We start from the raw sequence: 25361 nt of genomic DNA, 5'->3' as shown, positions 1-25361 counted from the left end.
CAGAAATCTGGGCCTTGTTGCTGAAATCTTCAATACCCAATTAAGATTTAGCTACATCACCCACAGTTCCTTACCAGGTTATGTCTGAGCTTGTCGACCTCATTCTCGGCCTGCTGGAAGTTCTGCATGAGGTCCTGGTACTGTACGTACAGATTGTGCACCCGGCTGGGGCCCTCGTCTCCTGTGAAACAGATTCACAGCATTTATGGGAACAGATTCACAGCAATGTGAAAACATTGATTTTCATAAAATATTGTAATCATATATTAGTCCAAGTAACATTTTATTCTCTTCAGGTTTTCACATTAAAAATCGCTAACAAGTGTAAGTATGGGTAAACATGTCATAACAGTTTTGATTATCAATAAAACCCATTAAATGAAAGATGAACATGCAAACTCGTTAGCATAAAGTGATAAGGACATTTGAATAATTTGCATATAGTTTCACTTTGAATAATATATTACTTCATAAAAGAAAACTTTGTTTTATTAACTGACAGCTCTACATATCAACCCTGTTGCCTAATTATTTTGGGCTCGTATTAATAAAACAATTCTTACACTTAAGTCTAAGAATAAAGAACATGTGAATTTTCAAGAATTTTTGTAATTTTTAGTAAAACTTGGTATAAACCCCATCTTTCCACATCATTTTCTTAATAGCAAGTTGACCAGAGGTGGCCTGTATATATTCAAACGCATTTTTCTTGGTTCTAAGTCTGTTATTTATTCTTAAGTCTACGGATAGGTTGATGAAGACGGGCCTCGGACATCTCCACCACATACCATACAGCTGTACAGCCAGCTCTGAGATCTGGTTCAGTCTCTCATCCTGGACTGGTTTTCCTTCCTCCACAAATCTGTTGATTGGACGTAGCAGCTCGTCTGTATCATCAGGCTTCGAGCACCTGTTGGCATTGCTGCTAAGGGTGATAAGGAGGTCGTTGCCATCAGCCATCCAATGCTCCGTCTGCAACAATAAGTTTCAATTCAGAGCAGTATGTCATTTGTAATCTAAATGATTTCTTCAATTATTATTGACTTCATGACGAGATTTACAAGGGTTCGAAATTGTAGAATTTATTGTTTTGCAGCACGTTTGTTTACTAACAATGCTGTCCAGAGGACTTAAGCATTAGTGTGGTTTTAATTTGCTTTTTTAACGTCAACACACAATATAATAGGATATCATCATAAATATTATCATCGGAATCATTTTACTTTGAGAGGAAAATGCTGCTTTTTTTCAAAACATTTCTGCAGCCGTTACTAAATACTCCATTTGTTTGCAGTACTCTAAGCATAAGACAACCAAGTGTTCCATTTACCAAATGAAGAAGTTTTCCTGATTCTTCCTACCTCCATGACAAATGTTCTAAATTCTGCGTACCTCAGTGAATAGTTTGAAGTATTCAATGCATGACAAATGTTCTAAATTATTCCTAACTTCTTGACCCTCTTGAAGTACTAAATGCATAATAATTATATGACAAATGTTCAAAATTCTGTCTCTCTCCTTGACTAGTTTGCAGTACTCAATGCATGACAAATGTTCTAAATTCTGCGTACCTCAGTGAATAGTTTGAAGTATTCAATGCATGACAAATGTTCTAAATTATTCCTAACTTCTTGACCCTCTTGAAGTACTAAATGCATAATAATTATATGACAAATGTTCAAAATTCTGTCTCTCTCCTTGACTAGTTTGCAGTACTCAATGCATGACAAATGTTCTAAATTCTGTCTCTCTCCTCGACCAGTTTCCTCAATGCATAACAAATTTTCTAAATTCTGCCTAACTTCTCAACCATCTTCAAGTACTCAATGCATGACAAATGTTCGAAATTCTGCCTCCCTCCTTTACCAGTTTGAAGAACTCAATGCATGACAAATGTTCTAAATTCTGCCTACCTCATTGACCAGTTTGAAGAACTCAGTGCATTTCACAATGTCCTAAATTCTGCCTACCTCCTTGACCAGTTTGAAGTACTCAATGCATATGACAAATGTTCAAAATTCTGCCTCTCTCCTTGACCAGTTTGAAGTACTCAATGCATATGACAAATGTTCAAAATTCTGCCTCTCTAATCAACCAGTTTGAAGTACTCCAAGCACATGACCATCTAAAAGTACTCAATGCATATGACAAATGTTCAAAATTCTGCCTCTCTCCTTGACCAGTTTGAAGTACTCAATGCATATGACAAATGTTCAAAATTCTGCCTCTCTCCTTGACCAGTTTGAAGTACTCTAAGCATATGACCAATGTTTTAAATTCTGCCTCTCTCCTTGACCAGTTTGAAGTACTCAATGCATGACAAATTTTCTAAATTCTGCCTACCTCCTCTACCAGTTTGAAGTACTCAAAGCATGACAATTTTTCTCAATTCTGCCTACCTCCTCGACCAGTTTGAAGTACTCGATGGACGTGTCGAGCATCTCCCGGTAGTCTCTCACGCTGGTGTGGAAGGTGGTCCACTTGGTGTTGAGCATGTCGATCTCCCGCTTGATGTGCACAGCGTCATAGTGCTCCTCCTGAACCATCAGCTCAGCCGTGCTGCTGAAGTTCTCGATCTTCTTCTCTATCAGCTGGTAACCAACAGTAACCATAGCAACAGTTAGAACCGCCATGACAACAATGATGCCAAAGCAACTGTTATAGTCGCTGTGACAACAGTGATGATATTAAAACATTTTTTGTGTTATAATGACACACACAAATAAACTCTCATTGTACGAACAAAAACATCTTTGCCTTTCTGAAAGTCTGCGTTTTATTTGTTCAAGAGTTTATACACATAATTTGAATCAAGGAAAGATTTGCTGTTACTTTGCACTAATTTCCTATTGTGTTGGCTTAATGACTGACATCAAAACAACTTTTTTCATTCATTATTTTGAAAGTGACTTAATAGGAATTCGGCTGAGGCCAATACCAATCATAAGACTGTTACAATAAAGCCATAAATATTTGTAAAATTTACTACAGCTTTAATGGTCAAGTAAAGTATTGCTGGAAAATTTAAAATTGATAACAACTAAAAATTCATACCTCAACAGTCATTTCAAACTGCTTGAAAGCTTGTGATGTCATCTGGGCTCCGCCCAATGAGTTGCCATAGCTACCACGCCTGGCTTGGAGGTGGTGGTGTAGCTCATCCACCTCAGAGTGAATCTTAAATAGACATTTAACCCATTTATGCCAAGTGGACTCTCCCATCCTTCTAAATTGGATCAATTTATTTCCAAAATTAGGGATGTCTAGTATATTTATTTCTATATTTAGAATATTTCTTACAGAAATTCCTTTAAGCAAACAGCGCAGACCTTGATGAGACGCCGCATCATGCGGCGTCTCATCTGGGTCTACGCTGTTTGCCAAGGCCTTTTATTCTAGACACTAGGCATAAATGGGTTAAACACTCAATATATGTTCCAGAGAATTCTGAATACATTCAAACCATAACATACCATCAGTTATTCAAGTTTTTAACCAACAAAACTATCTTATTTTTTTATTTTACAAAAATGTGCTAAAATTAATGTTTATTGTACTGAAACACATATGTACAGAGGCTGAATTATGCAGACTTTGTTCTCTCTGCAGATTGATGCCCTACAATGGCCAATCGTCACGTCAATACCAACACTTGATGTTCTGGTATAAGGGCCAATCATCAACACACAGAATACGGTTCAAAGTTGGTAGAAATCAACCACTTTAGTTAGACCTGAACAGAATGGCAAATTGATTCTTACTGTTTGTATGCCAAAGTTGACCTACTTACACTTAAACTGTTATAAGCATCAGGGCCATTACAGTACCAAAGTCAAAGATGACCTTATAAAGCTTAAACCATAAGAAGCAACAATGTTCATACAGTTTTAAATCAAAGTATAAGTTAACATAAGACGATAAAATGTAAGTAAAAAAGTTTATACTGTTTGATGTCAAAGGTGACCTAAAGACAATAGAGTCGCGTTCTGAGAAAACTGGGCTGTATGCATGTGCGTAAAGTGTCGTCCCAGATTAGCCTGTGCAGTCCGCACAGGCTAATCAGGGACAACACTTTCCGTCTAAATTGGATTTTTGCGAAGAAGAGACTTCATTTAAACGTAATGTCATAAAAGCGGAAAGTGTCATCCCTGATTAGCCTGTGCAGACTGCACAGGCTAATCCGGGACAACACTTAACGCACATGCATTATGTCCAGTTTTCTCAGGACGCGCCTCAATAAATCTGGTAAAAGCAACATGGTTCTTACAGTGCATAGGTCAAAGTTGAACTGGCAGATCTGTCTAATGACAATAAATCTTGTAATAGCAACATGGTTCTTACAGTGCGTAGGTCAAAGTTGAACTGGCAGATCTGCAGGTTTTGTCTAAGCCTGCGCTCCTGCTCCTCCCAGGTATGGTTCCAGCGACGCTTGTATTCATCGGCCGCTCCAAGAACCTTCTGCACGTCGTCCTTGGCAACTGCCTCTGCATCCTGGAAAAAGTAGTCCCAAAACGGTTTACTAGATAGATTGGCTTCTGATTACAGTTATAAACAGTAGGTTCAGTAAATGAAACAAATTTACTTCTCAATATTGTATTTGAAAAAGTTCCAATGATCTTACCTTTTAATACACGCTAATAGAGGATATACAAATAAATCTGAACATACAATTCACCCTCGTATATTAATACTTTCAACAACAAAAAAATACAAGTGTTCACAAAAACTATACAAATGCAAGTATATCAAGACAAAACAGGAACTATTTGTTAAATACAACATAGTAAAGTAGAAAATCAGCAGGAGAAAGCATACCCTTGTTGAAGAATGAATGATTTCTTCCATCAATCCATAGAATTAATATCTTAAAATTAAACTATAAGTCAGAGGGTCCTTATTGTGACCCATGCAGCCTCTGACAATATCAACAGGTTAATAACAAAATAGATCAACTAGAGAACTGTTTGAAATTATAATGTTATAATGATATCCAATTGTACTTCTTAAGCGTTAACAATAATTGATGTAATTTTTAGTTTGTAATAGGTGAGCTAGCTGCCTTAACAGCAATACAAATTAGGCTGAGAAAAATTAACAATCATTAAATTGCAAGAAATAAAGAGGCTTCAGCATTTGACACTTAGAAGCAAAGTAAAAATGGCTAAATGCAACAATCATAAAACCAGAAGAGCCTGTGAGTAACTCACAGGCTGTTCAGGTTCTAGGCTGTTTGCTGCTCATCAGTATCTAAGGAATGTAAATTAAGCCTTGATTAAGAAGTAAAGGGTAAACCGCAATTAGCATTCACCTGAGAGAAAAAACAATATTAGAAAATGAGGCTTCAGCCTCGCTTACCGTTTGCCTGACGCGCACCACTATTTTCTCGCCCTCGTCTGCGGTGTAGTTGATGAGGTGCGAGATCTCCTGCTTCTTCCTCTTGTGTTCCTCGAGCATCGACTCGGCTCGAGTCAGGTCCGACGGAAGCTCAGACTCCATATACTCATGTTCCGTCTTCTCAATCAGTTTGTCAAGCTAACGGAAAGTATGAAATAAGTTTTAGTCAAGCTGGGAAAAGGTATGATATAATTTTTTCCATTTCACTACTGGAAAGTATAAAGCATATTTGAAAACAAAACACAATTTATTACAGATATTAAAATGTTTTGGTGTGTTGAATTTTCTTAATTTTTCCATAATTAAGGAAATGAAATAATTGTAATGTATTGTATGTGTATACATCATAAAGTGAATTTTTTTGTGGAAGTCTGCAAAAAACAAAAATACTTGCATACCAAATGAAAAATTGAGATATAATTTCTTCCATGAGAAACTAGTGATCTTCCATTACAAAATGTTAATACCTAGTTAAATTTAACCATGTAGAGCACCTTTTTACATTACTAATATTAACAGTTTAACAATCATGATTATTGGCTGCTAACACATGTCAACAAATAAATCAGCTATACTATCATTTCACCAAACCAAACAAAGCACACAAACTCCCATCAGCAACTCACTTGATCCAAGTTCTTGAAGAACTGTATGGTCATCTTCAGTAAAATCTGGTACTCATGAATACGGGCCTGGAACCTCTGGTGAACCTTCACCAGCTCGTTCACAATCTGCTCCTTCTGGCCCCTCGTGTCCCCTTTCAGGGAAATCATCTCTGCGGTCTTAAGATGGTCCTCTAGCTCAGCTTGAGCTTGCTGTAGAACAAAGTGTGGTGTAACCTTACATCATGGAGGATATGGTGCAGTGTAACCAAATGCTGTGTAGAACATAATTTAAAGAGGCAATTTCACAGAATTTGTTTGTGAGAAGTTAGTAAATAAATTTTTTTCATGTTCTTAAAATTATTTGTGTTTATGTGTCAATGGTAAGACATCACATTAATTGTTGAATTTTTTTTTCCAAGAACAGTTGCTATTATTACCCTATGTTATTATTTGGAAAAACAAAAGGCATAACAAAAATATGTGCTTGTAATTATATTGAGATAGATTCAACTTATTCCTAGCTTAAATTTCTAGACAGAAATATTCATTCTTGTCCTAATATAATACTTCAAATGTGGCATTACCATGATCAATCCAGAACAAATGTTGGTGGAACTGAATTGGGTATACAATGCTAACATGCAAATATCTGGCAACAATTGTACTGGATAATGCATAGTAGCACATAAGACACAATATAATATTAAACCTTGATTAAATCTGGTAAATGAATCTAATAATAAATATAAACATATGTAAGTGTGGCAACCAAATAAAATGCGATAGTTAACATTCACATATTTGGCAGTTTTCATGAACAGTGCAAGACAAGGAATAGTTTCAAAACAAACATTTATCTATTACTAAGTTGTGCATGTTACAACAATTCCTTTTCATATCTGATAACTCCATATTTTACATAATTTTTTGTTATAGTATGGTTTGGTAACAGTAGTCAATATCAAAGTGTACATCTAAAAAAAACAAGATTTCAAAAGTAGTGAATTTTAAATTGTACACCCACACTTCTTAGCAGAAGGTGCCATATTTTAATTCTAAATGGAAATAAAACATTTTTAGCAAATTTAGCTTGTTTCACATCCTAGTAAAAAATGAATGACTGGTAAGAATGTGTAAGAAAAGGGTTAATTCACATGCAATACAAGATGAAATTGTGAGTATTTTTTTAATAAAACTGAATGCATGCATGCACGCAAAAATATTATACAAGCTAGGTTAATGCTTTCATACTCACAAGAATGTTATTTTTATACATTCAATGGGAATTAATAGAAATAGGATACAAAATTCATACTGGGCATTAACAGCTATGAAAGGGCAGTCATAGTTTGTATCTTGTAAATTTTTGAAGGAAATATTTATCAACCACATTAATAAACAGAAGGTTTTGTTGATGTAATGACAAAAGAACTTCTTTTAAGTACAAGATATGGTATAATAAAAACTAAGTAAATTTTAATAAAAGAAATACAAAATGGAATGTTTCATGTCAAATAAATTGAGAAGGAAAATGTCTGGCTAACAAAGGCATTACACTTTACAGGAGAACATCCTTTCACTAATACTAATTCATGCAAGAGAAATGTGACATTATACATTTGACATGCAACTGAACTAAGTCACGATATTGGATCTAGCAGTATCTGTTTAAAAGTACCACATTCAAGTAATTGCTTAAGGTGCGTATGAATCTATGTGTTTCTCTGTGGGGATATCGCAATGGCAGCAGGCAGACGGACTACTTTTTCTGGCGGGACACTACCTGAAAGTCGGGCTCGAAATTTTGCAGTTTGGTCTGCAGTTCTTGGGCTTCTTCTAGCGTATTACCCAGGTAACCCGATAAATAGGGTTCAAATTGCTCTTTTTCGATGGCCATTACGTGGTCAATGGTCTGTGCGGCAAAGAGGAAAGAGAAAAACCACAACAACAATGAGAAAAACACTCAACAATAGTTAAAGCCCCACTCACCAGAACTGCGGTGAAATGCAGTGGATAGGGAAATGGAAATGCTCAAATCCATGCTTAAAATTGCGTGATCTTTATTTAAAAAAAAATTCTAACCATTAGCTACTAATCAATGAGAACACCTAAAGATGGATGATGAAATAAAACGCCTAAAAAAAGCATATAATCTCTACTGCTGTAAAAAAAATAATTATTTAAATTAAAAACAAATTTTTAATTGGCAGTTTTAAATCAGAATTGAACATTTCCATTTCTTTATAAATACCACACAGCATGAAAAAGCAGATATGAAAACTGGGTGTGAAGTTAAACAAGCCCAGAAGACCCAGTATTACCTCAAACACTGGCATAAAATTATCGAGGCGATGCTGATACTGGTTTGCAGCCTCTATTGATGATCCAAGCTCCCCGGCCAATACCGGGAAGAAATCTGCTTCTAGTTTTTGTACTTTATCTATTGACTGTAAAATATTAAGTATTTGTTGTACATTGTTTTGCGCTTAAATAATATCTTGTCATTGGTACTTATCATTTACTATCAATTGATTAGTACACATATTGGCCTGTAGTTGCTAAGCATATTTTTTCTGATTCTAGGAGACTGGAATTTACTGCAAACACACAAAAACCTGGAAATTGAACATCTATGTTAGGTCAAGATGTCTGGAAATTTATGTAAAAACAAAACAAAATATTAAATAATAACATATTTTAAACAAATTGTTATGAATAAATGTAAATTACACATTATTCTTCAAATATAACATAACAGGATCATTGCACAATTTCTGAAAACAAAAAAAAATCACTAAAATATTTTTTTAGATACAAAAATAATGGCAGATGTAAAGTTTTCCAAAGCCAGCATTCACAAATAATGTTTACAACTAAATTATTTTCATTTAATTTAACTTAACCCTTAAAGCGCTGGAGCTGAATTTTAAAGGCCTTTGCAAACAGTTTGGATCCAGATGAGACGCCACAGAATGTGGCGTCTCATCAGGATCCAAACTGTTTGCTATTCTGATAGTATTCTTTAAAAAAAATCGAAGAAAATGCTAATTTTAGAAATTCAGCAACAGACATTTTAGCAGACGACAAATTTCCCAGCATGCAAAGGGTTAAGACCATTTTTGAAATTATGAAAACAACATGAGCAAGTCCCTTTTAATTGACATCAGATAGTTCACAATAGCTCCGGTGTGTGCATCCTATACATAATTGTGCCTCTGCTGTTTTTTTACACTCAAGACATTATTAGATTTTTTAAGGAATATAAGAAGTAAGTGAACAGGTAAATTGAGCCTTGTTCTGGAAAACTGTGATTAATAAATGTTCATCAAGTGTCATCCCAGACAAGCCCAAGCAGTCTGCAGAGGCTAACCGCGGACAAACCTCTCCTGTTGTGTGGAATATTTTGTTTAAATGAGGTCTGTTCTAAACAAAATCACGTCTAAGTCGAAAAGTCTTTGCTGATTAGCCTAAGCAGACTTCACAGGCAATCTGTAACGAGACTTTAAGCACATGATATAAGCCCTGTTTTCCCAAAAGGTGGCTCAATTTATTGGGACCTCTCCACAGTTTGTTCACATTTAACCCTTTACCATGCAGATACGTATTTTCACGCATTTGTAGTCCCTTAAAAAGTTATATCAATTAAAGACCTTTCTTTAAAGTTACTAGATTCCAGTTTTAAAGGCTTCATTTCCAACCCTCAGATACTGATGAGCAGCAAACAGTATAAAACCTGAACAGGCTGCTAGTTACTCGCAGGCTGTTCTGGTTTTATACTGTTTGCACATAGCCATTTTCACTTTGCTTCTGAGTGGTAAAGGGTTAAAGCAAATTGATGACTCAATTGAAGAAGGCCCAATTGATAGCAGGAAGTGCCAGGCTGCTCACCTTTCTGGCATCCTGTATGAACTGATGCCACTGTGTCTTGAACTGACGACTTGTGGATACGTGGGTCTGCCAGGACTCCCACTGTGTCGTCAGGAACGTCATGTGATCTCTCGTCTCCGAGAGGGTTGACTCAACTGTGTGGATGGTGCGACGAATTTGCAATGATGAATCATCGGTGATCTGACATGGAGGAAACATGTTGGCAATTATTCCTATTTGTTAACCAGTACAATGTCTCAAATATATTCAAACTTAAGCAATTAAAATGTAACAATTTTCTCAGATTTGCTAAAAATAATTATATTACAAATCCAATCCAATATTCAAACTAATTTGATTAACAAATACAATCAATGGGTACTCTCTGATAGATTTCTCAAACTTCTATGGATACTGTTACTACAAGAATAAATTTCCATATTTATAAAAGCCCACTTTAAATACTACTTTAAATACAAAAATATATTTCCATACCAAGATAGGCACACTTACGATGGATGAATTTTGTAAGAATTCTCTGCCCTTGTCTTCAAGGTCATTGTAGGTGGACTCGACCTCCGACCAGACATTCTCCGTCTGCTGTACGGCAGTGTCTGTAAGGTCCTGCAGGTTTTCTGTGTCCGACCTCAGGGTGTGTTCCAGACTCCTCATACAGCTTGCGTTCTGAAAATAAACAATACAACATGTACATATGAAGATTTTTTGTTTGTTTATCTGAATTTATTTTGAATTTCCGTAAGTATTTCATCCATATTAAAGTGGTCAGGTAAAAAATCCAGATTTCTTATAAAACCATTGCAACACCCTGTTTTCCCAGAAATATTAACTTGTATACCTACTATTCTTAAATTTCAATTAAATAAATGTCACATTAATTAAAACATCTCCACAAAAAGCCACATTATCTAAAACAAAACCAAACACATAAAACAACACAAATGTGAGACCAAGGGAGACAAATCATGAGACCAAGGAAGAAAAATCATGAGACCAAGGGAGACAAATCATGAGACCAAGGGAGACAAATCATGAGACCAAGGGAGACAAATCATGAGATCAAAGGAGAAAAATCATGAAACCAAGGGAGACAAATCATGAGACCAAGAGAGAAAAATCATGATACCAAGGGAGACAAATCGTGAAACCAAGGGAGACAAATTGTGAGAGAAAGGGAGACAAATCATGAGACCAAGAGAGAAAAATCATGATACCAAGGGAGACAAATCATGATACCAAGGGAGACAAATCATAAGACAAAGGGATATAACCAACCTGTTGTACAAGCCTCTGGAACGATACGTAGATGAGACAGAGTTTGATGCGGATCTCTGTGACGCGGTGTAGGCGTGTCACCTCCACCTGAAGGTGCTCGACCTTGGACTTGGCAGCGCTGGCCTCCTGGTCCCCTGATTTGACCATCGACTGCGCCGCCTCGTTTAAGGCCTGCAACTCCGCATTCTTGTCCTGAAAAAGAGAGGTAAGTTATTTTGGATAACTCTGCATTCTTGTATTGAAAAGGGGGTAATTTTTACTTTGCATTATTTTCCTGAAAAGGGGAAGTAATTTTTTCTTTGCATTCTAGTCTTAAAAAAGTAGGTAATGTTCACTTTGCATTCTTCTAAAATGGGGGGTTATTTTTACTTTGCATTCTCGTCCTGAAAAGGGAGGTAATTGAACTTCATTCTTCTTCTGAAAAAGTTTTTTAATTGTTTGTGATTTGTTTAAATGTTGGCATATATGTTAAAGTGATGAAAAGAGATATTTCTTTAACTTATTTTTAAAATCAAATTTGTTTGTGTTGATGCCATGAAATTGTCAATCTGGCTATTTCATGATGACAGATAGCAGTTGGCAATCGAAAATCAAGTTTACTGGACCAAATAAAATAGTCAAAGCTACAATAAACACTTGATAATTTAATATGTAATAAATAAAAATTAAACAAAAGAATTTGAGATCTCACAAACGTAACTTCAAGTCAATTCTGTATGAATAACAATACTAAAAAGTGATAATCTTGCATAATATTTAATTGTTCGATTTCTATATTAAATACCAAAGTCTGCTTAGTTTCTATATGCAACACACTACACAATAGTGATATGCTTGACAATACTTAATTGATTCCAATTTCTACATCAGATATCGCAGTCAAGCGCTAAATATTTTATCATGACACACTGAGGCCTGCTTACTCTAATGTCTTCCTCTAGTTGTTCGTGTACTTGAAGGAAATCAGCCGCCTCTGTAAGGTTGGAGCCCATGTCACTATGGCGACTCAGTGTGGACTGGACTATCTGGGTAATCCAGGTGTATAACTGAAATATATAGACTCAGAGTGGACTGGGCTATCTGAGCAATCCAGGTGTATAACTGAAATATATAGACTCAGTGTGGACTGGGCTATCTGGGTAATCCAGGTGTATAACTGAAATATATAGACTCAGTGTGGACTGGACTATCTGGGTAATCCAGGTGTATAACTGAAATATATAGACTCAGTGTGGACTTGACTATCTGGGTTATCCAGGTGTATAACTGAAATATATAGACTCAGAGTGGACTGGGCTATCTGGGTAATCCAGGTGTATAACTGAAATATATAGACTCAGTGTGGACTGGACTATCTGGGTAATCCAGGTGTATAACTGAAATATATAGACTCAGTGTGGACTGGACTATCTGGGTAATCCAGGTGTATAACTGAAATATATAGACTCAGAGTGGACTGGGCTATCTGGGTAATCCAGGTGTATAACTGAAATATATAGACTCAGTGTGGACTTGACTATCTGGGTAATCCAGGTGTATAACTGAAATATATAGACTCAGTGTGGACTGGGCAATCTGGGTAATCCATGTGTATAACTGAAATATATAGACTCAGAGTGGACTGGGCTATCTGGGTAATCCAGGTGTATAACTGAAATATATAGACTCAGAGTGGACTGGGCTATCTGAGCAATCCAGGTGTATAACTGAAATATATAGACTCAGTGTGGACTGGACTATCTGGGTAATCCAGGTGTATAACTGAAATATATATATAGACTCAGTGTGGACTGGACTATCTGGGTAATCCAGGTGTATAACTGAAATATATAGACTCAGAGTGGACTGGGCTATCTGGGTAATCCATGTGTATAACTGAAATATATAGACTCAGTGTGGACTGGACTATCTGGGTAATCCAGGTGTATAACTGAAATATATAAACTCAGTGTGGACTGGACTATCTGGGTAATCCAGGTGTATAACTGAAATATATAGACTCAGTGTGGACTGGACTATCTGGGTAATTCAGGTGTATAACTGAAATATATAGACTCAGTGTGGACTTGACTATCTGGGTTATCCAGGTGTATACCTGAAATATATAGACTTAGTGTGGACTTGACTATCTGGGTAATCCATGTGTATAACTGAAATATATAGACTCAGTGTGGACTGGACTATCTGGGTAATCCAGGTGTATAACTGAAATATATAGACTCAGTGTGGACTGGGCTATCTGGGTAATCCAGGTGTATAACTGAAATATATAGACTCAGTGTGGACTTGACTATCTGGGTAATCCAGGTGTATAACTGAAATATATAGACTCAGTGTGGACTGGGCAATCTGGGTAATCCATGTGTATAACTGAAATATATAGACTCAGAGTGGACTGGGCTATCTGGGTAATCCAGGTGTATAACTGAAATATATAGACTCAGAGTGGACTGGGCTATCTGAGCAATCCAGGTGTATAACTGAAATATATAGACTCAGTGTGGACTGGACTATCTGGGTAATCCAGGTGTATAACTGAAATATATATATAGACTCAGTGTGGACTGGACTATCTGGGTAATCCAGGTGTATAACTGAAATATATAGACTCAGAGTGGACTGGGCTATCTGGGTAATCCATGTGTATAACTGAAATATATAGACTCAGTGTGGACTGGACTATCTGGGTAATCCAGGTGTATAACTGAAATATATAAACTCAGTGTGGACTGGACTATCTGGGTAATCCAGGTGTATAACTGAAATATATAGACTCAGTGTGGACTGGACTATCTGGGTAATCCAGGTGTATAACTGAAATATATAGACTCAGTGTGGACTTGACTATCTGGGTTATCCAGGTGTATACCTGAAATATATAGACTTAGTGTGGACTTGACTATCTGGGTAATCCATGTGTATAACTGAAATATATAGACTCAGTGTGGACTGGACTATCTGGGTAATCCAGGTGTATAACTGAAATATATAGACTCAGTGTGGACTGGGCTATCTGGGTAATCCAGGTGTATAACTGAAATATATAGACTCAGTGTGGACTTGACTATCTGGGTTATCCAGGTGTATACCTGAAATATATAGACTTAGTGTGGACTTGACTATCTGGGTAATCCATGTGTATAACTGAAATATATAGACTCTGTGTGGACTGGACTATCTGGGTTATCCAGGTGTATAACTAATATATATAGACTCAGTGTGGACTGGACTATCTGGGTAATCCATGTGTATAACTGAAATATATAGACTCAGTGTGGACTGGACTATCTGGGTAATCCATGTGTATAACTGAAATATATAGACTCAGTGTGGACTGGGCTATCTGGGTAATCCAGGTGTATAACTGAAATATATAGACTCAGTGTGGACTGGACTATCTGGGTAATCCAGGTGTATAACTGAAATATATAGACTCAGAGTGGACTGGACTATCTGGGTAATCCAGGTGTATAACTGAAATATATAGACTCAGTGTGGACTGGACTATCTGGGTAATCCAGGTGTATAACTGAAATATATAGACTCAGTGTGGACTTGACTATCTGGGTAATCCAGGTGTATAACTGAAATATATAGACTCAGTGTGGACTGGACTATCTGGGTAATCCAGGTGTATAACTGAAATATATAGACTCAGTGTGGACTGGACTATCTGGGTAATCCAGGTGTATAATTAAATTAATACACAACATTTTGGTAATCCTACCTGTTTTTTGCTTTTAGTAACAGTGACCTTGATAACACCCACCTCAAGGGCAATCCAAGTCAAAATGTAAGGAATCTATGTATGTACATTTCACCACAGTACCTAAGTCAGTCCTCACGTTATCCCAATGAACAGACCCACCTTTGTCATAGAAAAATGTGATAAAAAGAAAACAGACGTTATAAACAAGAATTCGGACAGGAGGGTTCAATCAATATAAATATACAAACATGTAGGCAGGGCAGTGGGAGGGGTATTCTAAGACTTTAAATGCTTTCACATTTGAGAGCTTCACAGTTTAAATTAAAGACATCCAAGAGAATGAGAGTTTTGGGTGTTATTAAAAATAGGGAAGGGGCTTAGGGGTATAAACAAACTCTTTTACATTTTAAAGTTTCACACGAAGGCATATGCATTCTTACAGTTGAGTATGACTCCTGGAAGTGTAGGTAGGACTGGCTCCTCTCCCAGGCCTCAGCGCGGCGGGCCTTACAGAGGGACTCAAGTTCTGAGCAGCGAGTCTGCAGTAGCTGCATCTGCAGATTTAGACAATCACAAATATAGAGATAATACACCTGCCATAGGTTGTCAATATTCCCATAGGTTGCCGTGGTGTATTTGATGAGGTGTCTGCCTAGCGATCGGGTGGTCACGGGTTAGATCCCCACTGAGGGATCGTTCTTTAGAATTCTCTCAACGCCACCAAGTACTGGTTTTTAGGCCCAGGAAACGAACTCAAAGAGCGTTTCAATAAGTCTGAGGCTTTCAATGCAATCGAGCTAAAATAAATAGGTTTAAACTATACTAATATTCCCAGAAGCCGGTAATGGATTATTTTGTTTGCATGTCACTTCAATAAATCACAATATCTTTTTTGAGAACCCATAATTCTTTGTTTTCTTACATATCCATGGTTGAATATCACGAACAAATAATAATCAGCCATTTCCATTTAAAATGAGCTTTGCTCAAATCAATCTTATTGCCATGGCAACGTACCCGGTGTCTAACGCCATCAGCGCCGCGGTCGTCCCTACTGACCCTCTCTAGTAGGAGGCGACCCTCGGTCTGTGCTGCCATGGAGATCTCCACTATGACGTTAGACAACTGCGAATGGCGGTCTGCAAGTGCCTCGCTGTTCCGCGGTAAGTCCATGGTGTTCAGTTGGACTTCTATCTCTTTCAATCTTTTAAGAGCCTGTTTTGAAAATATGAAGGAAACTAGATTAAAGATGATGGTAATAAACAACAAAATATATATAATATAATCACTTGTTTCATATTTGTTATCATACTAATAAAAAAAATAAAAAAATTATATTGTTATCATACTAATAAAAAAAAATACAAAAATGTGCCAACGCTCGGCTGTGGGTGCATTTTTTTTATAATTGAAAGCTTGTCAGTGACCTTAACTAAAAAAAAAAAAAAAAAAAAAAAAAAAAAATTGTACCAGAAACATTTAAATTAACAGTGACGTGTTTGTACGATTTATTTAATTTTATTATCATACTAATACCAAGACAAAAATAAAACAAGAGCACCGCATAGCAGGTGCCAACGCTCGGCTGTGGGTGAATTTTTTTATAAATGAAAGCTTGTCAGTGACCTTAACCTTTGAACTAGTGACCCAAAAATGGATGTGGCGTGTAGAACTCATCAAGGTGCATCTACATATGAAGTTTCAAAGTTGTAGGTGGAAGCACTTTGATTTTAGAGCCTATGTTAAAGTTTTATATTAGAGGTAACAGTGACCTTGACCTTTGACCTAATGACCCAAAAATGGGTGTGGCGTGTAGAACTCATCAAGGTGCAGCTACGTATGAAGTTTTGAAGTTGGATGTGGAAGTACTTTGATTTAAGAGCCAATATTAAGGTTTTAGCACAACGCGGACAGCGGACGAGCTGGCTATGACAATACCTCGGGTTTCTCTGAAAACAGCTGAGCTAAAAATATACATAAAAAATAATGGTCAATGATGGACCAAAATACATATACATATTATAATTATAACTTGGGAAACAATAAAAACAAGAGCACCGCCTTGCGGGTGCAGACCGCTCATCTATTTTCTTTTTAAAGGTGAAGGGACTCTCATTTTCAATCACAAAGGAGGGAGGGGTGGAGTGAAGAGCGGTGCATTGTGTGGGGGTGTGGACATTTATTACATTATCTTCCAAAAATGCGAAAAAAAGGAAAAAAAAAATCGGGGGGTGGGGGGGGGGGTGGGGGGGGTGGGGGGGGGGGGGATTCTTGGGTGCGATGGTTGGACGGTATTTCAAACATAAAATAATAAAAATAAATATTTGTGTTTTTTAACCGTTTCAAAAAAAAAAAAAAATTGGGGGGGGGGGTGAGGTGGGGGGGGGGGGGTATAGTGTGAGGGTGTGGTGGTAATTTGTGAGATGATCTTAAAAAAAAAATAATAATAATAATAAAAAAAAAAATTAGGGGGGGGGGGGGGTTCGGGTGGGGGGAGGGGGGGGTGGGGGGGGATTCTTGGGTGCGATGGTTGGATGGTATTTCAAACATAAAATAATCAAAATAAATAGTTTTGTTTTTTAACCGTTTCAAAAAAAAATTGGGGAGGGGGTGGGGTGGGGGGGGGGGGTATAGTGTGAGGGTGTGGTGGTCATTTGTGAGATGATCATAAAAAAAAAAAAAAAAAAAAAAAAAAAAATTAAAAATAGGGGGGGGGGGGGGCACGAGCGATGGGTTTGGGTGGAGTCTATTGTGGTATGTCAGGTAAGAGTAGTTTTGTCAAAGTATCAATCAAATCTAATCATAAATAAAGAAGTTATGGCAATTTTAGCGAAATTAAATAATTTGACCTTGAGAGTCAAGGTCATTCAAAGGTCAAGGTAAAATTCAACTTGCCAGGTACAGTAACCTCATGATAGCATGAAAGTATTTGAAGTTTGAAAGCAATAACCTTGATACTTAAGAAGTAAAGTGGATCAAAACAAAAAATTTAACCATATATTCAAAGTTACTTAGTCAAAAAAGGGCCATAATTCCGTACAAATGACATCCAGAGTTACGCAACTTGTCCTTTTACTGTACCCTTATGATAGTTTGCGAGTGTTCCAAGTATGAAAGCAATATATATGATACTTTAGGGGTAAAGTGGACCAAAACACAAAACTTAACCAAACTTTCAATTTTCTAAGTATAAAGGGCCCATAATTCCGTCCAAATGCCAGTCAGAGTTACATAACTTTGCCTGCACAGTCCCCTTACGATAGTAAGTGTTGCAAGTATGAAAGCAATAGCTTTGATACTTAAGGAATAAAATGGACCTAAACACAAAACTTAACCAAAATTTTCAATTTTCTAAGTATAAAAAGGGCACATAATTCTGTCAAAATGCACACCAGAGTTATCTAACTTTGCCTGCCCAGTCCCCTCAGGATAGTAAGTAAGTGTACCAAGTTTGAATGCAATAGCATTGATACTTTCTGAAAAAAGTGGACCTAAACGCAAAACTTCACCAAAATTTTCAATTTTCTAAGTATAAAAAGGGCACATAATTCAGTCAAAATGCACGCCAGAGTTATCTAACTTTGCCTGTCCAGTCCCCTCATGATAGTAAGTAAGTGTACCAAGTTTGAATGCAATAGCATTGATACTTTCTGAGAAAAGTGGACCTAAACGCAAAACTTAACCGGACGCCAACGCCGACGCCAAGGTGATGACAATAGCTCATAATTTTTTTTCAAAAAATAGATGAGCTAAAAACTAACTCTGTATTCTGTTGTTATCCAATTACATTTTCAAAATTATTTTAACTTCAAGTTCATGAATAATTCCACCTTTTTAAGATTTGGATACTTTAAATTAAATCTGGCCACAGGGTCCTAAAGCAATTTCATCCTAAAACCATATATATTTCATTGACCAATGTAATAATACAAACTGATGGACATACCGTTTCAGCCTTGTCAAAGAATGACACGGCCGATGTGATGTTCTTTCTTCGTATGTCGATCTTGATCATAAAGTTCTCGCATTCCGCGTCCACTTCCTGTAGACGCCGACGTACACCCTCGGCATCGAGATGTGTGCGGCGAAGGAGTTGGTCGGCGTTACGTACTAGTTGGAGCACGGTGTCTTGTATATCCTGGCAAAAACACGGGAAATTATCAGTTATGCATAGTAAGTTTAACTTTCTACGTACAGTCAAACAACAGGCAATTAGTTATACATTGTACTGGTAACTTTTAACATGTTTGTTTGGGAAGCAATTGAAATCAATTATTAGAAGAACTTTCAGAATGAATTACCAAGTTGCTTTTAAGACAAAGAATGGTACAGTTTATTTTATTTTTTAATTGTGCCAGTAAATCACATAATAGACAATATGGGTAGTTTGATAAATTAATTTTAAAATGCCATGTTTATACTTATATAATAAGATATTTAAGCTGGCTATCCTTCAGGGAAGTAAGGCAATCAGGGGCCAGTAAAATACTTAGTTGGCTATCCTTCAGGGAAGTAAGGCAATCAGGGGCCAGTAAAATGCTTAGTTGGCTATCCTTCACGGAAGTAAGGCAATCAAGGGCCAGTAAAATACTTAGTTGGCTATCCTTCAGGGAAGTAAGGCAATCAGGGGCCAGTAAAATACTAAGGTTTAGTTAAAATTTTATTATAAAAATCCGCCTGAAAAGGGATAAATCATGAAAGCAAACTCATGGCGTACTCACTCTAGCTTGGTGTTCGAATCTCTGGTGGTCGGCTTGGATGTGCAGAGCGGTCTCCAGGGAGTCACCCAGCTCTGTTCTCTGTAACTGTGCTGTGCCTGTGCTGCGGTACCAACTCAAGACCTGCCAAGACACACACATGGTACGAAATATTATTTTTCTGACCAATATAATGGTCCTCAACATTGACAAAATAGCACCCCTTTTAGAGATTTTATTTTATTGCATTGGGGATCAGTAAAACGGTGCCATTATTAATGATTTTTTTCAGTACTTTAAGTGCAAAAATGAAACTTATAAATATAATACCAACGAAATTGATTACAACAGAGCAATATCTAACCTTGTTGACTTCTTGGTCGAGTTGGTACAACTGCAGTGACTGTTCGAGGCGTATTCTACGCTGTTCCCAGAGATCTTCCAGCCTTCGTCTTCGGTCTTGTAGTAGTTCAAGTAGATGTTCAATTCCGTAGCACGCTGATGTGGTTGCGTGTCGGTTAGTAAAGTCTGCATGCATTCCCATTTCCTTGATTCTGGCAAGCAAGGCATGGCCTAGATCAAGGCAGGTCTTCGATGCTTCGAGTATGTCTGAAAAAAATGTCATCAAATGTTTGCAATTAAAATAATGACTTCAATAAACTGGGAAATTGTATGAAATAACCAAATGACATTTGGGTAACGAATAACTTGCAAACATTGGGAAATACCAAGTAGCCCAAATGACCTCTTACAAAATTATGTTATCTAACTGTTTAAAAAAAAAATCATGATTGTCTTTAAGTGTATTTTTAGCCTGTTTTTTCAAGAAGATATTTTCTTTTTATCAAGATCTGAACCATTAACATAGAATGCCTGACTACATTTTTATCTAGAAAAGCTGGCAATTTTATTATGAAATAAAAGAAAATCATTACAAATATTACACATATATTTTAATTAAGATTTAAAAAAGCACTGATTCAAATGATTCTGCTTAATTTTGGTTTACTACAGCCACATTCACATATATCTTAATTGTATCTTGTATTTCTAATGCAAAAACATCCTTTATTTTATATGCATACAAAAGGCTGATAAGCAAGTCTGGTTCTCAAGAGACAACACTTGATCCTCACTCTGGTTAATTTGAGTTAATGCACGTGCGTAATGTGTTGTCCCAGTGTGGACTGCACAGGCTAATCAGGGACGACACTTTACACAAATGCTTGCCACCCAGTTTTCCCACACCGAGGCTTATATCGATATCATCAATATCTTCAGCCTTGACCTCTGACCTTGTTTGATCTCCTGATGTTGCAGGAGCTGTCTGCGTGCTGAGTCCACGTCGGTTGCCAACGGCAGATTCAAGAACTTGCTCTGTGCCTGCTCCATCTGGGAGGCAAACTGAAACAACAACACACATGATTTGTGGATTTGTCACAAATTGTACTGTAATATTTTAATGTTAACACCAAACATTTTCAGTTTTTGTTGTTATTCTTAAAATATAAAATAAATAAAATTATATAAATAAATATATATTTATATATATATATAATATAATATATAATAATAATAATACAAATAAATAAAATAACAATAACAGTAAATTAATAAATCAATCAACAAAGCAACCAACAATTATATAAAATAAACAAATAAATAATTAACATATTTATTTATAAAAAAATAACAAAAACAACAACAATAATAATAATAATAATAATAATAATAATAGAAAGAAAAAAAGAAATGATAATAATAATAATTTGTTATTATTTATTTAAGTTTTCATTTATTATTATTATTATTATTATTATTATCATTATTATTATTTACATATAAAACACACACAAAAACACACAGAATAAACAGTAAAACAAATCAGAAATGCTTACAGTTTGGGCTTCTTGGTGGAACTTGACGCTATCAGCCAGGAGTTGTCTTCGGTACTGTAGTTTGTCGTTGAGATCTTTCCAGGCCTCCGCGAGCGTGTCGGACATCGCCGAGTACACTACGGCCTCGGACTTGTTCTCAGCTGCGTAGCTGTCTGCTCGCGACAGGAGCTGTTTGATCTCGTCTTCTTTGGCCTGAAACACGAGATAAAAATGTTGAGTAAATGTGTGATGGGTTTATTGTTATTTTATGCAATATAAACCAATTATGGTCAGATAAATGTATGCTTTTTAGGCGATTATCAGAACAAGTTATACTATGACAAGAAATATTGTGATTTGTATTCTGCATCATTTATTTTGTAATTTAATGTAACATATCATTTAATTGACAAGTATATAATATGAAGTCATTTAAAGGAATTTTTATAACAAAATTTAAAATTACAATATATATATATAAATATTCTTTTTTGCTATAATTATTTGTTTGATAGTTCTATAAACCTCAAGTTAAGCAGTGGTTTGTGTTCATATGTTTACAATATTTTAAGAACATCAAATTTAACATATTTTGCAAATAAGATTGTGTTTGTTTTACATAGTTATGTTCATTAAATCTTGCCTAAATATCTTCTTTTCAAATATCCATCAATATTTATATACAATACAATAGCGTAAAATAAATTCCTGGATATAATGTGCTATGTTACCTCACTTAAAATTTAATATCTTATTTTATTTGAACAAAAAAAAAAGTTGAAAAAAAGAGTAAAACATAAACCAAACATGTTGAAGGTCTTTAATTAATGTACAGCTACTTATAATTATGTGTTTCAAACAGTCGCCGTCTATAATTAATGTACAGCTACTTATAATTATGTGTTTCAAACAATCACCCAATAATAGGGCAACTGAAGCCTATAAAACATCATAAACCATAGATGAATGCACCCCTCTTGATGGTGCTATGATATCCTCATCAGAGGCCTGTCAGTAATTACTGACTTATCAGAGGCATGATAGCATGATAACTGTTAACATGTGCAAGATAACCATCAGTGCCACTCTCCAAAACATGGGTCCAATGCACTACACACCATAATCTGTAACCCCCTCAGGGCTCCAGTGTTAAAGTCACCCACTAAGGGGTCTATATGGGAGCAGTATAGCTACCGGAGTTTGTCAATGTGTCAATTTCACTTTGATCATTATTTCATAAATATTAGGTTGTAACAGACTCATAACTTCCCTCAATAAAACTTACACATGAAAAGAAAATGTAGATGTTAAACAAATGCTAAATATTCAACTAAAAAATACAAATTTTTAGCTTTCTTTAGCAAAGCTTTCTGTTTTAATGGTTTCCAAATCTACTAACCTTTCTGGCAAAAATAAATAATATCCTAAATTATTCACACTTAATTGTGTACAGTAATCAACACAGACATTAATAATTTACTTTGTTACATAAATTATTTTTAATGTATTTATATGCATCAACAATCCATATACACCTGAATTAGAAACAGAAATAACAGGATTCAGTTGCATGCCATACAAACCAGAACAAAACGCAAAACAACAAATGTTTTGTTTCAATTCAAATTAACCGGAAATTTAGCTTACAAATCCGTCAACAATTATCTATTTAAAGCCAACTTCTTTCAATTGTTTATAACTTCAGTAAACTGTGAATCTAATCAAATAAAATCATTTCAAAGGTTTACATAAAGACCTGTATGTTGTACCTTGATCTTTCCAAGAAATGAAAATAACATCATCACCTGATTGAAAAAACATCATGAGCAGGCTTTTTGCCAAAGTCTGATTCCTTTGGTTCCAGAACAAATCATAGTTCTAAGCACGGATTCTAGATTACACGGATAAGAAACGGGACCGTTACGCCAAATATCTTGTTGTGTCTAAGTCACGTGACCGTGTCGTAACTATCGATCTTTTATCGAAGCGCCGAGGTTATAAATTTGATGTACCCACTCACGTATTTTGTTAAATTATAGTTTCATTTCTGGGCCGATTTTGACAAATGATATATCATTAGAAAGCTTACGTAACGTAAGTTTCAGATATATCAATATATATTAAGTTTTTCTTCTGATTTCGGCAGCCCGGCGAGTTATAACTTTAACTTTTGCAAATAACATACCGTTTTGGAGTTTTAGAATCTAGATTTACGGTTGACATGTTCGTACTTTATACCGATTTGTAGCGTTTATATTTGGAGTTCAGTTTTAAAAATAACATCTTGCTTAGGAGAATAGAATTCTGTATACGATAGAAAAAAAAATTGTTTAAAAACGAAAGTAATTAAGGAATGAAGGCGGGAAAATGTAGCGGCCGTTCCTAACGCACTGAACTGATGCTACGGTCTTAGCGATTATGCTTTTGTTTAGATACCGGCCATTGAATTTCCTTTGCCATGATTATTATATTTTTTATGAAATATATTGAAATATTTTGTTCTAGAGACATATCCATAAAGCTAAGTATTAATGAAGCTTAATAAATTTACGATTTCAGCTCTTGATTATAACACAGAAAGGGTGTTAATTTTATGATGAAACGGCGTATACAAATGTATAGCGGACCCTCTTGATATTTTTCGGCTTTGCATACTTCAAATATAATGGGTGTCAAAACATTCATCGTTTGTTGTTTATTATCAAAAAGGTAATTATGTAAAATTATATGAAAGGTTATTAACCATAAATTATCAATTAATTAAAATTATTTAAAGATTCTTGAAAATCACGGTCAACTGTCTATGCATGTATATTGAAATATCTTTATAAGTTAACAGAGTTATAAATATATAGAATTCTAAATTAAAACTCTGTATTATTTGTATTTTTCGGAAAGATTATTGAACCCCGTTGTGGTCAAATGAGAATGCTGTTTTTAATTATGTTGTTCCGTACACTACCATACACTCTTTATAGGACTACGAAATGACGGAGTTTTTTTACCGGTACCCGCTAAATACGTTAAATGTTAAGTATTAGATTTTTTAAATGTTTAAAATGTACATGTATAGGTATTAAGCACTTATAATTATTGTGATTTAGCTGGCTGACATCTATACAGTATTTAGTTTATGGCAATCTGTATGGGCAGATGACTATAAATGTTTTCAATACGCTACATATCTTATAAACGCAAAATTGAGTATTTGGCGTTACATTACTCCAAGAAATGGCCACTAATACCACGAGAAGACATGGAGGTATCATAAAAAGTGTAATCTGACCAGACATTGCCACCTGTGGTTAGGGACCAATATACAAGTATAGGTCCCTGCTGTGGCGTATGACACCATAGTGTTATTTAGTATTGGTCGGCACAGTATCTGATCATAACGAGATAATTGGTTTGTGCTGAACACAGGGGCAATAAAACCACAGATCTATCAATAAACAAGATTATTGAGATATCTTTTTTTGAACACCGCGATAAAAATGCTCAAACCATGGACTCTAGATTACACGGATAAGAAACATGGCAACATTCTCAGAATCATCACTGCTATATGTGTAATCACCTAACAATTCGTCTAAAAATAATTTATATATTTGAGTTGAAGACGATGTACTGTTGTTTAAGTCTGAATAAACTATCTGTCTGCCTGTCTAAATCCAAGCCGTCATCGTCCCGGTGAAAAAAAAATCTGATTTTCAATAGTTGGTCATGATGCCCTGATGTCAAAATACGAAATGACCCGCGTAATACGGACCGTGATTTTCAAGAATCTTTAATAAATTGATAATTTAAGGTAAATAACATTTCAAATAATTATACATAATTACCTTGTTGATAATAAACAGCAAACGATGCATGTTTTTGACACCCATTTTATTTCAAGTATGCATGCAAAGCCGAATAA

General features: G+C 35.7%; 1 protein-coding gene across 1 annotated transcript in view; it reads right to left on the bottom strand.

Annotated features, from left to right (window-relative positions):
• LOC127849279 (titin-like) overlaps positions 1-25361 on the bottom strand; it is a 215281-nt gene that overhangs the window by 133410 nt on the left and 56510 nt on the right. The window contains 19 exon segments of the mRNA XM_052381996.1: positions 75-181; positions 789-972; positions 2400-2591; positions 3055-3177; positions 4342-4491; positions 5356-5532; positions 6021-6209; positions 7783-7911; positions 9888-10067; positions 10380-10550; positions 11160-11351; positions 12083-12205; positions 15309-15422; positions 15886-16083; positions 18815-19006; positions 19590-19709; positions 19930-20174; positions 20861-20969; positions 21464-21655. Coding sequence (XP_052237956.1) covers positions 75-181; positions 789-972; positions 2400-2591; positions 3055-3177; positions 4342-4491; positions 5356-5532; positions 6021-6209; positions 7783-7911; positions 9888-10067; positions 10380-10550; positions 11160-11351; positions 12083-12205; positions 15309-15422; positions 15886-16083; positions 18815-19006; positions 19590-19709; positions 19930-20174; positions 20861-20969; positions 21464-21655 — 3087 coding nt within the window.

This window comes from Dreissena polymorpha, chromosome 10 (assembly GCF_020536995.1).
Source record: "Dreissena polymorpha isolate Duluth1 chromosome 10, UMN_Dpol_1.0, whole genome shotgun sequence".
NCBI lineage: Eukaryota > Metazoa > Mollusca > Bivalvia > Myida > Dreissenidae > Dreissena > Dreissena polymorpha.
Note: the sequence above shows the minus strand (reverse complement) of the source record. Positions and strands in the feature narration are given on the sequence as shown.